Source organism: Somniosus microcephalus, chromosome 1 (assembly GCF_052327205.1).
Source record: "Somniosus microcephalus isolate GS21.2 chromosome 1, FLI_Smic_1.0, whole genome shotgun sequence".
Classification (NCBI taxonomy): domain Eukaryota; kingdom Metazoa; phylum Chordata; class Chondrichthyes; order Squaliformes; family Somniosidae; genus Somniosus; species Somniosus microcephalus.
Window position 1 is genome coordinate 355,085,313 of NC_140987.1, and position 16,925 is coordinate 355,102,237.

General features: G+C 42.4%; 1 protein-coding gene across 2 annotated transcripts; it reads left to right on the top strand.

Moving 5' to 3' along the window:
• Positions 1-305: 305 nt before the first annotated feature.
• taf9 (TAF9 RNA polymerase II, TATA box binding protein (TBP)-associated factor) lies at positions 306-10,023 on the top strand. Of its 2 annotated transcripts, XM_085995619.1 has the most exons (7): positions 306-413; positions 2,343-2,424; positions 3,083-3,219; positions 3,309-3,443; positions 3,545-3,629; positions 4,781-4,894; positions 9,054-10,023. In XM_085995619.1, the coding sequence occupies exons 1-7, from the start codon at positions 378-380 to the stop codon at positions 9,221-9,223; spliced, it is 759 nt and encodes a 252-aa protein (XP_085851745.1). In that variant the 5' UTR covers positions 306-377; the 3' UTR covers positions 9,224-10,023. The 2 variants fall into 2 exon arrangements, with proteins under 2 accessions (XP_085851745.1, XP_085851736.1); XM_085995610.1 differs by lacking the exons at positions 306-413; positions 2,343-2,424 and adding an exon at positions 2,438-2,630.
• Positions 10,024-16,925: the final 6,902 nt, after the last annotated feature.

Consider the following 16,925-nt stretch of genomic DNA (forward strand, 5'->3'; position numbering starts at 1 on the left):
CTGACACTGCCAGGGTTAAATGATTTAAGTAATGCGGGTGTTAAGTGATTTAAAATAAATAGGTTAACGTTTCCGTTAAAATATTGGAGGAATTTGGTGCCAGTGTTGGTACTGGCAATAATTTCTACTGTTTGATCTCTATTCTCACTGCACCATCCAAAAATGAAAAGTGGCTACACTCAGTGCACCCTCTTGCACAACATCCCATTACAATGTTAGTGGGGTGTGCTGCACCGATGCAGACCTGTCAGTGGAGCGCGGGCTCTATGGAACACGCTCGGAGCCACGAGTCAGGCCGGGTCGTCACGTGACGCGCCGCCTCTTTGGCTTCCGGGAAGTGACGTCGAGGATTGGCGGAAGTGAGCGGCTGAGAGAAGATGGCTGCCCCGAAGAGCGTACCGCGGGACGCGCAGGTAGAGTCTCAGCGCCTGAGCCCGGCACCGAGTGCCTAGTGCCCCCGCAGCGCGTTAGCCGCCCGGTGACACTCTGACCTACAGCGGCTCCCGCTCGGCAGCTGCACCGCCCGGGGCGAAGGTGCTCGCTGCCCGGGAACAGGCCGAGCTGCTGCTGTTCCCGGAACCCTGGCGAGGAATGGCGGCAGATTTACTAACGCAGAGTTCAGAAGAACTTGGGTTGATAACAGTTCAAGACCCAAAGCGCTTCACTGGCCGATGAAATACTTTCTGAAGTGTTGTTGTAGAAAACGTGCAACACAAGATCCCACTGCCAATCTGATAATGACCAGATAAATCTGTTTTAATGTTGATTGAGGGCTAAATATTGGCAGGGAGGACTTCCCAGCTCTTCCAATAGTCCCACGGAAGCAGAGGCAGCCTTGGCTTAATGTCTCATCCGAAAGATGGCACCTCCGACAGTGCAGCAGACCCTCAGTACTACACTGGAGTCTCGGCCCAAATTATGTAGTCAAGACCCGGGGTGAGGCTTGAGCCCACAACCTTCGGACTCAGATGGGAGTGCTACCATTGAGCCAAATCTGAAGTTTGTAGTCCACTTCAAGTGCTGCTGTGACAACTGTACTTGTGTTTGTTTTCTTTTACTTTCATGCCTTTTCATTTATAGTATGGAGAGATCCCTACTTGTTTAAGAAAATATAAGCTGAGTATGCATTGCATGAAGCTCTCTTTAGAATGTCCCAGGGACAGAAAAGGGATTGAGTGTGTCCTAGCTACTGTGGCTGATTAATTGGTCCATAGGAATATAACTCCTTTTGCTGGACATATCTGGAGGAGCAATGACGTGGAATCCCTCTGCCTTGTGACAATGGTTTCAATATTAAAAATAACCCTCAAAATGTTTGCCTCAAACAGTGCTAGGGATGTCACTGCTATTCAGCCTCTCTTTTACATGCTTTTTGTAACAGAAGATTTGTTACAATTATTTTAGTTGAAATTGAGTTTGTTTGGAAATGGAACTTGCTCCCTCCATCCCAGTTGGTCTTAGATTTTCAGCTATAGAGGACATCACCTGTATTTTATTGCTTGTGTGGACAGTGCACACAGCATTCACAGTTTGAATCTTGGGCTCTTTGCAATGGCCATGTACAAAATTTGAAGATGTCTGTTCTGCTTTTACTAGAAGCTGAAGAATTTTCTGCTGCAATCATTTGCGTAGAATGAGTTTATAAAATTGGAATTATCGATCTGTTTGCAAATAGTCCTGCTTGATCTGACTAGAAGCAGCATCAAGAATTGAGAGAGTAAATGACTTTGGCTGCTCCTCTGTACAACAAGCCAGCTTCATTTGTGTCCAGAACCATAGTAAATTGCACATTTAAAAAAAATGGAATTTAACGTTACCCTGGTTTGGTTTGAAATAATTTGCCTTTAAAAAAGTAATTTTAATTCTCACTTTATGTAATCGATAATGGGCATTATTGCTGATTACTTCAATCCCCCATATGTTCTCTGAGATAATAGAAAAATAAACATTTGACATTATTGCCTTAAACCTTTCCCTCCCAGTTTTCTTTTTAAACTTGTCCAGTCTGCACTGTATTAATATTCGATTAATTACTTGAATTGCCATAGGTCTGCCAGTTTTGATAAAGCTTTGTTCAGACTAGTTGGCAGATTTAGATATGAGAGGGATTGTTAAAGCCATTTTAAAAAATGTGCCTGCTTTTCTGTTGCCAAATTGCCCAGATTTTATTAGCAGGAGGCTAATATGTGCTCAACGCAATGATTTCACCATGCTAATACATTGAAACCATTTTTTTGACCTTTTGATGCATTTGCAGGGTGACCAAAAGTGTTCTATTCATTGTATAAATAATTTATAATCTAGGAGAAACATTTACGTATTTCTATTTCATTTTTCTGCAGGTTATGGCCCAGATTCTAAAGGATATGGGCATCACAGAATATGAACCAAGAGTTATTAATCAAATGTTGGAGTTCACTTACCGTAAGTAAAGACATGGGGCCTGATAGTAACTCGAAGCCGGGAAAAAAGCAGGGGAGAGGATTTTTGGATGGGAAACCCGGAAGTATGGGTTTCTTGCAAACCCTGCCGAATTGAAATTTTTTCAACCGATTTCCTGCCTGACAGCCAGCCAGATCGACAGGCTGGCTATGTGTTGGGCTGGAAAGCAGCCGGGGAACGGCTGTCAGGTAAGTTCAACATCACCTGGGTGGGTGGGTGGGGGGAAAAGTCGGACATCATGGGGCGGTAAATGGAAAATCACGGTGGGTGGTGGGGGAGTCGGACATCGTGGGTTGGCTGATCACAGGGGTCCCATCACGGGGGGTGTTTAAAAGGTAAGCTTGATTGGCTGAGGGAAATGCTCTTGCTCCTCCTGGCCCGCAAGCAGTGCAATAAAGGCACTTGCCTCACGGATCCATTCTCTCTCTCTTCCTTTCATCTGCTGGGATTCCCGCCCTACCTTGAGTTAAAATGGAGGCATGTAGTTTCCTGAGAATGCATTGGCCACCTGTCTTTCTCCTCCATCTGCCATCTCCCCCACCCACCTAGGGGGGTTTAAATTACCCCTGTGATGTAAGATGGGAACCTTTGCAACAATATTCTTGGCAAGTAGTCACTTGATTATCCTTGTACCTTTCAGGATATGTTACCACTATACTGGAGGATGCTAAAATATATTCTAGTCATGCTAAAAAGGCAAGTGTTGATGCAGATGATGTAAGGCTGGCTATTCAGTGTCGAATGGACCATTCGTTTACATCCCCTCCCCCTAGAGATGTAAGTATTGCTCAATGAAATTTTTTTTGCTCATGATAAGCATCACTGAATTAATTAAAAAGTTTTACATTTTCATAATCTTGCTGTAGTTTCTGCTGGAGATTGCTCGACAGAAGAATCAGAACCCACTACCATTGATAAAACCATATGCTGGGCCCAGGCTGCCACCAGACAGATACTGCCTAACGGCTCCAAACTACAAATTGAAGTCACTACATAAGAAGGTATGTGTCATGGTGCTATCATCGGACTTGATGTTGATACAACTTTGCATAGCGGCCTTGTCTGGATTTTAAAAATCCTTCTGTATTCCCCAACTTTAAAGATGACATCATCCACTGGAAGAATAACTGTACCAAGATTAAGTGTTGGAACATGTGTTACCAATCGCCCCAGCGCACCAACACTGGGTAAGTTGCAATCTAGTATTTGTACAAAGGCTGAATTACAGCTGTTAATAATTATGCAATAGTCTTACCCAAGCCAGGGCAGTTGTCATATTTGAAACTTCGCCTAACCTGAGGGAATTCCACCACCCCCCCAGCGACTCTAGTAGCATTGTGCATTGTCACTCAGTGTTGTAGGTTCTAGCCCTGTTGTCCCTTTTATATGTGATTGTCTAATGTGGTGTCCCTTAAGATTGGTTATTTCCTGGATAATATAACCCATTTAACCAAGCTTCATGAAAAGAAACCCCTGTAAATCGGAGTGACTAGAAAGGATACCCTGACCAGAAAGGATATCATGTCTGAGACATTATAATAGTGGAAATGTAAACTTCAGTTCCTACACATGACTATCTGTTTTATATTTTGATTTTTATGAATAATAATTAATTTCCTGGTGGAATTAGTGGCAGACTTGGCTTCACCCGCTCATTCACTGTCGTTATGTGCTTTAGCCCTCAGCTGCATTTATAAATACCAAAATTGTTTGAATACTCTATAAATCCCAATCACCCTGAAAATGACAGACATGGAGGAGGACGAATTATATCCTTTTCAGTATTTGTTAACACTGAATTGATTTTGATCCAGTTTATATAAATACACAAATTGACTTAACAAAGCTCAAGCATAGCTACTGAAGCATCTACATATTGGTGCTGATTACACTATAATAAACTGTTTGGAGTAATGGGAGCACTTCTCTTGTACAGACTCAATTTCAGTGTTACAGTAGAGCCTGCTTTAACGTGCACTCTGCTACGATTAATTCAATGTTTAGTTCCACCTAAATTTTGTTTTATCTGTTCATGAAGTTTCGTCCTAACATCGGTTTCTTTTAAGGTCATTTTGGAAAAGTGGGCAGATTGCGTCAGCTGCAGCCTATTACAAATGGGTGGAAAAAAACAAGGTGTATTATCCCTGTTTCCTGAGTACCGCACAAATATAGAAAACATCTTTTTATTACAGATTTCCCTCATAATCTTGAGAGTCTGTGACCTCTTGCAGTGTATTAACACTGGTGGTTTTAGTAGTTTTATTGTAATTTGCACAGAATATTGACTGAAGTTCTGTATATTTGGAATGAGTTGAAAAGCTGCAATTTGCATTTGCAGGTACACCTTCATCACAAACAGTAGCTGTTACTGCAAAAGTCGGAACGCCTGTGACATTGGCTGGACAGAGATTTACAGTACAAATCCCTTCCTCACAAACTACTGTTAAACCAGGTAAAATTACAAACTTGTGATTTATGGAACAGTGCATTATATATTAAAGGTCAATTCCATGCTTCCAAATGCTCCTGCCATTTATCGTGGGGTGGGGAATCTCACTGCTTCCCCCCACCATAATGTTGGAAAGAAAGAAGAATGTACATTTATAAACTGCCATTCACATCTTCAGGATATCCCAAAGCTCTTCAGTCAATTCATGTATTTTTTTGAAGTGGAGTTACTGGAGTTGTGGCAGGCAGTTTGCACAAACAAGGTCCCTTAAGCAGCAAATAAGATGTGACCAGTTAGTCCATTTTGATAGTGTTGATTCAGGAGGGTAGGCCAAAACCCCTGGAGAACTCCTCTTCTAAAAGTGCATCTGAATAGGCAGATGTTTGGTTTAACATCTTGTCTAGAGGATGGCACATCTGCTGTTGCAGCACTCCCTCAGTATTGTATTGAAGTGGCAGCCAAGATGGGCTAGAATGGGGGTTAAACCCAGAATCTTTTGGTTGTGTTGAGAATGGCTAAACCACTTTTACTGCATTATAAATATTTAATGGCTCCAATAAATATATTTTAAAATGGTTGCTGTAGCCTAGTGGTTATGGCACTGGCTTAGCAATCCAGAGGTTGAGTTCAAGTCCCACCAAGGCAAATTGGGAAATTGATCTCATTAACAGTCTGTTGATTTGTAGGCTAATACCAGGTAAAATAACGATGAAAGCTGCTGGATTGTTGTAAAACCCCAACTGGTTCACTAATGTCCAACAGGGAAGGGGACCTGCCACCCCTCTCCGGTCTGGCCTAGACATGACTCTAGTCCCAAACTACATAGTTGACTCCGCATATTTTCAGGACAACGAGGGATGGACAATAAACGTAGCCATACCAGTGACTCCCGCATCCCAAGAATGAATAATTAGATCACCTTTCACTGAATGAATGACCCCAACTAACGTGTGGTGTTGAAACAATACATTTTAGTAGTGCAGGTGTAATGTATTTGCCTCCTACTATGTTCCATGATGATGGGTGAGTTCTCTTGCGCTTCTCTGTCCCAATACTAGCTCTGTTCTTCCTTCCTCCCAACTCAAACAGTACTGATTCTGCCAACGTGAAGTACGATTAGCACATTGTCTAGTTTTTCTGTTTTTAGGGAGATTTTTTTTTTTTTAGCTCAAATTCTAAATGCAAGGCAGGAGAAGAGCTGAAATGAGGCGGGGGTGTCTGTGGATGCCTTTTCCAATTTGCTGTATGTATGGCATGCTGTGAAAGACCAATGCTTAGATTCTGGACTTGGGTGGTGCAAAAGTGTGTCTGAGGAATGAACAAAAGCAAGGATAAAGCGGCACAGTGGCATGCACCGTTGTATTTGTAGTTACATCTACAGAATTTGTTCATCCCTCTTTGGCATAAAAATAAAACAAAAAAGGTGACTCAACCGTGGCTAACAAGGGAAATTAGGGATAGCATAAGATCCAAGGAGAAGACACATAAATTGGCCAGAAAAAGCAGTAAACCTGAGGATTGGGAGCAGTTTAGGATTCAGCAAAGGAGGACAAAGGGATTAATTAAGAGGGGGAAAATAGAGTATGAGAGTAAGCTTGCACGGAACATAAAAACTGACTGTAAAAGCTTCTATAGATATGTGAAGAGAAAAAGATTGGTGAAGTCAAGCGTACGTCCCTTGCAGTCAGAATCAGGGGAATTTATAATGGGGAACAAAGAAATGGCTGACCAATTAAATACATACTTTGGTTTTGTCTTCACAAAGGAGGACACAAATAACCTTCCAGAGATTTCAGGGAACATAGGGTCTAATGAGAGGGAGGAATTGAATGAAATCAGTATTTGTAGGGAAATGGTGTTAGGGAAATTGATGGGATTGAAGGCCGATAAATCCCCAGGGCCTGATGATCTACATCCTAGGGTACTTCAGGAAGTGGCCCAAGAAATAGTAGATGCATTGCTGGTCATCTTCCAAAATTCGATAGACTCTGGAATAGTTCCTGTGGATTGGAGGGTAGCTAATGTAAACCCACTATTTAAAAAAGGTGGTAGAGAGAAAACGGGGAATTATAGACCAGTAAGCCTGACATCAGTAGTGGGGAAAATGCTAGAGTCCATTATAAAAGATGTAATAGCAGAGCACTTGGAAAACAGTGACAGGATCAGACAAAGTCAACATGGATTTACAAAAAGAAAATCGTGCTTGACTAATCTACTAGAATTTTTTGAGGACGTAACTGTTCGAATAGATAAGGGAGAACCAGTGGATGTGGTGTATTTGGACTTTCAGAAGGCTTTCGATAAGGCCCTGCATAAGAGATTAGCGTGTAAAGTTAAGGCACATGGGATTGGGGGCAAGATACTGACTTGGATAAAGAACTTGCTGGCAGACAGGAAGCAAAGAGTTGGAATAAACGGGTCTTTTTCCGAGTGGCAGGCAGTGACTAGTGGGGTACCGCAGGGTTCGGTCCTAGGACCCCAGCTATTCACAATATATATAAATGATCTAGACGAGGGAACTAGATGTAATATCTCCAAGTTTGCAGACGACATAAAGCTGGGTGGGCGTGTGTGCTGTGAGGAGGATGCCGAGAAGCTCCAGTATGATTTGGGCAGAAGCATGGCAGATGCAGTATAATGTGGATAAATGTGAGGTTATCCACTTTGGTGGCAAAAACAGGAAGGCAGATTATTATCTGAACGGCAATAGATTGGGAGAAGGGGAAGTGCAACGAGACCTGGGTGTCCTTGTGCACCAGTCGCTTAATGTAAGCATGCAGGTGCAGCAGGCGGTTAAGGCAAATGGTATGTTGGCCTTCGTAACGAGAGGATTCGAGTACAGGAACAAGGATGTCTTGCTGTAGTTGTACAGGGCCTTGCTGAGACCACACCTTGAGTATTGTGTGCAGTTTTGGTCACCTTATCTGAGGAAGGGAGTGCAGCGACGATTAACCAGACTGATACCTGGGATGGCAGGAATGACGTATGAGGAGAGATTGGGTCGATTGGGTTTACACTCGCTGGAGTTTAGAAGAATGAGAGGGGATCTCATTGAAACTTATAAAGTTCTAACAGGACTAGACAGACTGGATGCAGGAAGGATGTTCCTGATGGCCGGGGAGTCCAGAACCAGGGGTCACAGTCTAAGGATAAGGGGTAAGCCATTTAAGACAGAGATGAGGAGGAATTTCTTCACCCAGAGAGTGGTGAACCTGTGGAATTCTTTACCACAGAAGGCAGTGGAGGCCAATTCATTAAATATATTCAAGAAGGAGTTGGATATATTTCTTAATGCTAAAGGGATCAAGGGCTATGGGGAGAAGGCAGGAACAGAGTACTGAATTTGGATGATCAGCCATGATCCCATTGAATGGTGGAGCAGGCTCGAGGGGCCGAATGGCCTACTCCTGCTCCTATGTATAGGCAGGTTACTTCAGATTTACAAAAGTAGGCTTCTTGCTTATGACTAAGCAAGACTTTGCAGTGTGCTGATAGCTGTCCTACACTCTGCTGAAAAGAAACTGCTGTACTTCCAACATGAGCAACTTGCAGATTTTTGGGTATTTCTACCAGTATCAGATCTTGTTAATCTCAAACAGCCATTGGTGGGACTGGGGGGGAAGAAAAAGTTAAGTGACAGAGGACTTAAGGATAATTGCAAATCTTTCACCAGAAATTGGTTTACTGTGTAGATTAAATGACAGGAGCTACATATTTACAAAATAATCTATCATTAGATGCAACTTTGGGATTTTTCCTTTAAATGTAATTTAGCTTGATATTTCCTAGCATTACAAATTACCTATCTTTTTTGATCAAACTGTTTAGATTACTGAGCAGTTGGCTTAAAAATTAATCTATTCCAGTATTTAATGCTTGAATATAACTCTCAAAATGATGTGTTTTTTAAGTAAAGGATATTTTCATGGGCCATCTTTAAAGCTGCAATATCCATAAAGCTACAATTTTAAATGAAAATGGCCAGCTCCAATAGAGCTAGATTTCTACTTGGGTCAGAGAAACTTTAGTTGATTTTTAAATTTAACTTATACTCACTGTATAATCAAATTGATTTGTGTTTTTAGCTTTACTTTTATTTGCCTACTGTAGATGTGCTTTCGGACAGAATTTATAAAATATATAACACTTTTTTTTCTTTCAGCTACAGGCATCTCAACAACGTCAGTCCAAAATGTGTTGATCAATCCATCTCTAATCGGCTCAAAAAATATCCTTATCACAACTAACATGGTCTCGACCCCGGGTAGCACCAGTGAGGTCAACCCATTGAAACGGAAACACGAAGATGATGATGACTACGATGCATCCTAAAAGTGGATCTGACCATTGTCTTGCAAAGTTGTTATTCTTTTCAGAATAAATCCAATGTATTGAGACTCCCAGGCACACGTGATGAACTTCTGCTAATATCAGCTTGGGATTGCTTGCAGGTCATCCAGTTTGGACAGGCTGAACTGTACATCCAGTAATGTGAAGCTAATGCGTAAAGGTGCTTGCAATTTATATGGTCACCAGAGAATTGAAAACATGATGTGGATACTGCCTCTCTTGTTCAGATTAAATAAATGCCATTCTGCTACAGTAAACAGTTATCAGCTTAAATCTCGGGATCCCCACTTGGCACGAGCTTATTACTAAATTGCTTTTCACGAAGATCAGTTTTCTATACTTCAATTCTTTTTAACGTGTGAAGAATTATCACATTTTCCGAGAGTTATTTTTGGACATTGATTTCTGCATATTTTGTTTTTGCATTGTTTTTTCCACATCAATTGATTTGGTGTTGCTTACTGCTTTATCTCTCCTGAAAACTTAGAGGTTGCCAGTGTTACGTGTGTCAAACTCACTTTTGTGTTCGTTATTATGTAACGTAAGTTTACATTTTTGTGCTGTTTTATAGAATTATTCAAAATGTTCCAGTTGTATTTTAATAAATCTTTGTATAACGAATCAGATTTTGCTGAAACAGCCATTTGGTTCGACATCTGTACATATTGGAAAAGCAAGTTTCCTTGCAGTCTGGATCTGATGTAAGGTTTTGTTATTTAATGGAGGCTAATTTTCATATAAGATAGAATTATTTTTGGACAGCTATTAAAGAGTAGATTGCAGTTTGTGTTTTTCAATGGTGTATATTCTAAAAAGAAACTTGATCTTCAAACTAATAGAAATATCTTGTAAGCATGAACCTTCTGTTTTATGGATAACAGTACTGTAGTGCATTTCTTTTGTTGTTTTTCATGTTATTTAACCCTCATGGTTAAAATTATTCCAGAATTGAAGGCACAACATATTTTTGTTAAGTTATTGTACCTTTTTAAGTTTGGACAATACTTTGAAATGTATATCACAGAATCACAGAAACCCCACAGTGCAGATAGAGGCCATTTCGGCTCATCGAGCCTGCACCGACACATATCCCACCCGACCCCCGTAACCCCTACACCAACACATATCCCACCCTATCCCTGTAACCCCACGTATTTAATCCCCCTAACACTAAAGGTTAATTTATCATAGCCAATCAACCTAACCCGCACATCTTTGGACTGTGGGAGGAAACCGGAGCACCCGGAGGAAACCCACGCAAACACTGGGAGAATGTGCAAACTCCACACAGTCACCCGAGGCCGGATTCGAACCCGGCTCCCTGGCGCTGTGAGGCAACAGTGCTAACCACTGATATATTTCAAAAAATGATTCTACACTCTCCCTCTACCATCCCAATGTTCATCAAGCTGAAGGATGCTAAAAGAATGGAGTAATTTTTTTTCTGTGGGTACCAAGCTTCAGTATGAAGTGTGACTAAGTGTAGAGTACAGCATTGTCTCCTGTGCCCCAAACAAGATGCTGTAATCAAAACTTTGGAAAAGTTGCATTTTCAAAACATTTCAAAAATGTTTCTTGTAACTTAATTTTGGAATGTAGGAACTGCTGTAGGTAACAATGACATGCAATTTTACCTCCGTGTTGAGATGAATTACCAGTTAATCTGGTTTTTGGTGGTTTATAGCTGAGTGAGGAATGGGGGCAAGGATATTAGGAGAATTCCCTGTTGCTTACCTGTCCAAGCAGATGTGATCTCCATTTAGTACCACATCAGAATGACATAGCCTCTGACATTGCAGCACTCCCTTTTCCTCCATTGTGATTGTCAACCATGACTCGGTTGGTAGTATTCTTGTCTCAGAAGATTGTGTGATCAAGTCCCACTCCAGGACTTGAGCACATAATCTAGGATGACACTCCAGTGCAGTACTGAGGGAGATTTGTGCTGTCAGAGGTGCCATTTTTTGGATGTGACATTAAACCAAGGCCTCTTATGCCCCCTCTGGTGGATGTAAAAGAGCCCATGACACTATTTCGCAGAGGCACAGGGGAGTTCTTCCCTGGTGTCCTGGCCGATATTTATCCATCTGGTCATTATCACATTGCTGTTAGTGGGAACTTGCTGTGCACAAATTGGCTGTTGTGTTACCTACATTATAACAGTGACTACAAAAAAGTACTTTGGGAAGTCCTGAGGTCGTGAAAGGCGCTATATAAATGCAAGTTTTTCTTTGCATTGGAATGTGAGCCTGGATTATGTGCATAAAATAAATACAAATGAGGATGGCTATTTGTCCCATCAATCTCGGGCAAACCTACAGTCCTCCATCACAGCACCCAGTTATTTCTGAAACTATTTTGGAATTTTGAGCTACATTACTTTATCTGGAAATCTATTCACTCTTAGTGTGAAGAATTTCTTCTTCAGTTCTAAATTGTCATTTTCCTGTTTGAATTGTGTGCCTTTGTCCTACTATTTACCTTTTCTATATGATTTAATATATACTGTCAGTTCCATCCTTTCATAGAGTCATAATGGCACAGACGGAGGCCCATTGAGTCCATGCTGGCTCTCTGTAGAGCAATCCAGTCAGTCCCATAGTCCTGCACTATCCCCATAGCCCTGCAAGTTTATTTCCCTCAAGTGCCTATCCAGTCTTCATTTGATAACATTGAGTGTCTCCGCTTCCACCACTTCCGTCGGCAGCGAATTCTAGGTCAACACTGCGTAAAAAAGTTTTTTCTCGCATCCCCCCCTGTGTATCTTGTCCAAAACCTTAAATCTGTGTCCCTTAGTCCTTATACCATCAACTAGTGAGAACAGCCTTTCCCCGTCTAGCATATCCAAACCCTTCATAATCTTGTACACCTCTATCAAATCACTCCGCAACCTCCTTTGATCTAATGAAAACAAATCCAGCTTCTCCAACCTGTCCTTGTAGCTAAGATCCCCCATCCACGGAACCATTCTGGTAAAGCACTGCACCCTCTCAAGGGCCTTCACATCCTTCCTAAAGTGTGGTGACCAGAACTGGACGCAATACTCCAGTTGTGACCTAACCAGCGCTTTAGAAAGGTTCAGCATAACTTCTCTACTTTTGTACTCTCTACCTCTATGAAGCCCAAGATCCCATACGCTTTGTTAACCACTCTCAATATAGGTTGTGCCACCTTCAGGGAACTATGCACATTAACTCCCAGGTCCCTCTGTCTCTGCACACTCTTTAAAACTGCCATTAAGTGTATATTGCCTCTCCCTGTTCTTTCTGCCAAAATGCATCACCTCATACTTCTCTGTATTAAATTCCATCTGCCACTTGTCTGCCCATTCTGCTAGCCTTTCTATGTCCTGTTGCAATCGATGAGTATCATCACTTTGCCACACCCCCACATTAGGTGTCATTGGCAAATTTAGAAATTCTACTCTGTATTCTAATAGCCTGGTAATTTATATATATCAAAAAAAGCAGTGGCCCCAGCATTGACCCTTGGGGAATACCACTGTCTACCATCCTCAAGTCTGCAAAACAGCCATTTACCACAACTTGCTGTTTTCTGTTAAGCCAATTTCTTATCCAAGCTGCCACTGACCCACCTATTCCATGAGCCTCAATTTTGTTAACCAGCCTATGTGGTATTTTGGAAAACACCTTTAATGTCGACAACATCCTTTGCATTCCCTTCATCAATCCTCTTACTGCATCAAAAAAATCAATTAGATTAGTCAAACATGATCTGCCTTTTAGAAATCCATGTTGGCTCTCCTTAATTAGCTTAAACCTATCCAAGTGCCTGTTAATTTTTTCCTTGATTATTGTTTCTAAAATTTTACCCACCACTGATGTTAAACTGACCGGTCTGTAGTTACTAGGATTGTCCTTGCACCCTTTCTTGAACAATGGTGTCACAGTTGCCACTTTCCAATCCTCAGGCACCTCTCCTGCATCTAGGGAAGATTGGAAAATGATGGCAAGCCCTTCTGCTATCTCCTCCCCCAATTCCTTTAGCAACCTGGGATGCAAGCCATCTGGACCAGGCGACCACTCTAAGCATACCCAGCCTTTCTAGTATATCCTGTCTATCAATTTTCACCCCTTCCATTGCTTCTACCGATATTTTGTCAGCACCCATCTCCTTAGTAAACACCGATACAAAATACTCATTGAGTATTCTAGCCTTGCCCTGTGCCTCTAAGCATATATTGCCTACTTTGTCTCTAATAGGCCCCAGCCCACCTCTTACTACCCGCTTACTGTTTACATGCCGGTAGAAGATTCCCATGAACAAATTAAAAAAACTGCTGGCTCTCAAATTCTTGTATTTATTCTATTAATGATTAGCAAATCAAAATATATAAACTGTACCCTTCTCTTCTCCAAACTTCCTTCCTTGTACTTGCACTAAATGCTTCTGTTAACATTGGGGGCGGGGGGAGGAAGGGAAGACAAGGCAACCTGATTGAACCAAACTAAAATTCTGACCCATTCCCTCATTTTACATTGATGTCCAGATCCCTTGAGAACACCTGCTGTATCAAAAAGACCTAACTAAACTGCAGTTAGAAATTTTAAACAGGAATTTCCTCAAATTGGATAATTTCAGGATTTTTGGAATTGCCCCAATTTGGACCAGTTCATGTTCAGGGTGACCTGGCCTATTTTTATATAAGAAAACACACCTGGTGCTGTCTTTGTAACCATTATGAATAAACAGCATCAAATGTATTCCCCCCATCTTTTATGTTAACCGCCATTCTCTCTTTGCCAATCCTACTTTCATCTTGACATCCCCTCTCAACTTATTGTATTTTGTCTGGTTCTCCCTGGAAGAATTCACCTGACATTCATCATGCACCCTCTTTTTTTGTTTCTTCATCTTCTTTATCGTCATCCAAGGAACCCTTGCTTTGGTTCCCTTACCCTTCCCTCTTCTTGGAATGTATCTAGCCTGTACTTGGAACATTTCCTTAAAGATCACCCATTGTTCCATTCCAGTTTTTCCTTTCAAGGATGAAAAGCCCGAAATGTTCGAGTTTTTTATTTCTAATGCAGGCCTCTGATCCTTGTGGCTCATATGCGCACCACCTGCAGGTTTAGAATGTCTCCCTTATTTCCTTGGGGACCAAAACTGGATGTGGCACGCAACGTGTACAGTTTGATCAGAAAATTAAAAAGAACTTGAATTTAGAGAATCAGAGTTTCAATATGGCCTCTTCTGACCTGTACTGTACTAATTGGGGAGATGGGGGGAATACATTTGATGCTGTTTATTCATAGATGGTTACAAAGACAGCACCAGGTGTGTTTTCGTTTATAAAAATAGGCCAGGTCACCCTGAACATGAACTGGTCCAAATTGGGGCAATTCCAAAAATCCTGAAATTATCCAATTTGAGGGAATTCCTGTTTAAAATTTCTAACTGCAGTTTAGTTAGGTCTTTTTGATACAGCAGGTGTTCTCAAGGGATCTGGACATCAATGTAAAATGAGGGAATGGGTTAGAATTTTAGTTTGGTTCAACCAGGTTGCCTTGTCTTCCCTTCCTCCCCCCGCCCCCAATGTTAACAGAAGCATTTAGTGCAAGTACAAGGAAGGAAATTTGGAGAAGAGAAGGGTACAGTTTATATAATATTTTGATTTGATAATCATTAATAGAATAAATACAAGAATTTGAGAGCCAGCAGTTTTTTTTATTCGTTCATGGGATGTGGGCATCGCTGGCAAGGCTAGCATTTATTGCCCATCCCTAGTTGCCCTTGAGAAGGTGGTGGTGAGCTGCCTTCTTGAACCGCTGCAGTCCATGTGGAGAAGGTACTCCCACAGTGCTGTTAGGGAGGGAGTTCCAGGATTTTGACCCAGCGACGATGAAGGAACGGCGATATACTTCCAAGTCAGGCTGGTGTGTGACTTGGAGGGGGTGGTGTTCCCATGCGGCTGCTGCCCTTGTCCTTCTAGGTGGTAGAGGTCGCGGGTTTGGGAGATGCTGCCGAAGAAGCCTTGGTGAGTTGCTGCAGTGCATCTTGTAGATGGTACACACTGCAGCCATGGTACGCCGGTGGTGGAGGGAGTGAATGTTTAAGGTGATGTATGGGGTGCCAATCAAGTGGGCTGCTTTGTCTTGGATGGTGTCCAGATGCTTGAGTGTTATTGGAGCTGCACTCATCCAGGCAAGTGGAGAGTATTCCATCACACTCCTGACTTGTGCCTTGTTGATAGTGGAAAGGCTTTGGGGAGTCAGGAGACACTCACTGCAGAATACCCAGCCTCTGACCTGCTCTTGTTGCCAAAGTATTTATGTGGCTGGTCCAGTTAAGTTTCTGGTCAATGGTGACCCCCAGGATATTGATGGTGGTGGAATCAGTGATGCCAATACCATTGAATGTCAAAGGGCAGTGGTTAGATGCTCGCTTGTTGGAGATAGTCATTGCCTGGCACTTGTGTGGCGCGAATGTTACCTGCCATCCAGATCTTGCTGCATGCGGGCATGGACTGCTTCATTATCTGAGGAGTTGCAAATGGCACTGAACACTGTGCAGTCATCAGCGAACATCCCCACTTCTGACCTTATGATGGAGGGAAGGACATTGATGAAGCAGCTGAAGGTGATTGGGCCTAGGACACTGCTCTGAGGAAGCGTAGTCCTGGGGCTGAGATGATTGACCTCCAACCTCCACAACCATCTTCCTTTGTGCTAGGTATGACTCCAGCCTGTGGAGAGTTCCCCGCCCCCCCGAATCAACATTGACTTCAGTTTTACTAAGACCCCTTGATGCCACACTCGGTCAAATGCTGCCTTGATGTCAAGGGCAGTCAATCTCACCTCACTTCTGGAATTCAGCTCTTTTGTCCATGTTTGGACCAAGGCTGTAATGAGGTATGGAGTCGAGTGGTCCTGGCGGAACCCAAACTGTTCATCAGTGAGCAAGTTACTGGTGAGTAAGTGCTGCTTGATAGCACTGTCGATGACACCTTCCATCACCTTGCTGATGATTGAGAGTAGACTGATGGGGCGGTAATTGGCTGGATTGGATTTGTCCTGCTTTTGATGGACAAGACATACCTCGGCAGTTTTCCACATTGTCGGATAGATGCCAGTGTTATAGCTGTATTGGAACAGCTTGGCTAGAGGCGCGGCTGGTTCTGGAGCACAAGTCTTCAGCACAATAGCCGGGATGTTGTCGGGGCCCATAGCCTTTGCTGTATCCAGTGCACTCAGCCATTTCTTGATATCACGTGGAGTGAATTGAATTGGCTGAAGACTGGCTTCTGTGGTGGTAGGGACTTCAGGAGGAGGCCGTTATGGATCATCCACTCGGCACTTCTGACTGAAGATGTTTGCAAATGCTTCAGGCTGCGGACCTGGGCGGGACCCGAACTGGGAACGAGAGAGAGATAAAACGGATCGGTGGGTGTTAAGAAGTAAAAAGTAATCAAAGTGTGACGTCACCAGAAAGCAGGTAAGTGATTAGTTGGTGAATATGTCTCTATTTCTCGATTTTTTCCAAACTTGGGCATCTAAATTTAAGTGCCTTGGTGTAGATTAAAAGATATACGTGTTCCAAAATTTAAAATGAATTAATTAATTAATTGAGATGGGAGACCAGGCAATGTGTTGTTGTTGTTGCATGTGGGAGTTGGTGGACACTATTGAGGTCCAAGGCGACCACATCTGCAGCAAATGTTGGC

Coding starts and splice junctions, on each gene's coding strand:
- taf9 (XM_085995610.1), top strand. CDS start 2,492: ATGGGAAACCCGGAAGTATGGGTTTCTTGCAAACCCTGCCGAATTGAA. Junction 3,220..3,308: donor CATCCCCTCCCCCTAGAGAT/GTAAGTATTGCT, acceptor ATCTTGCTGTAG/TTTCTGCTGGAGATTGCTCG. Junction 3,444..3,544: donor TGAAGTCACTACATAAGAAG/GTATGTGTCATG, acceptor CCAACTTTAAAG/ATGACATCATCCACTGGAAG.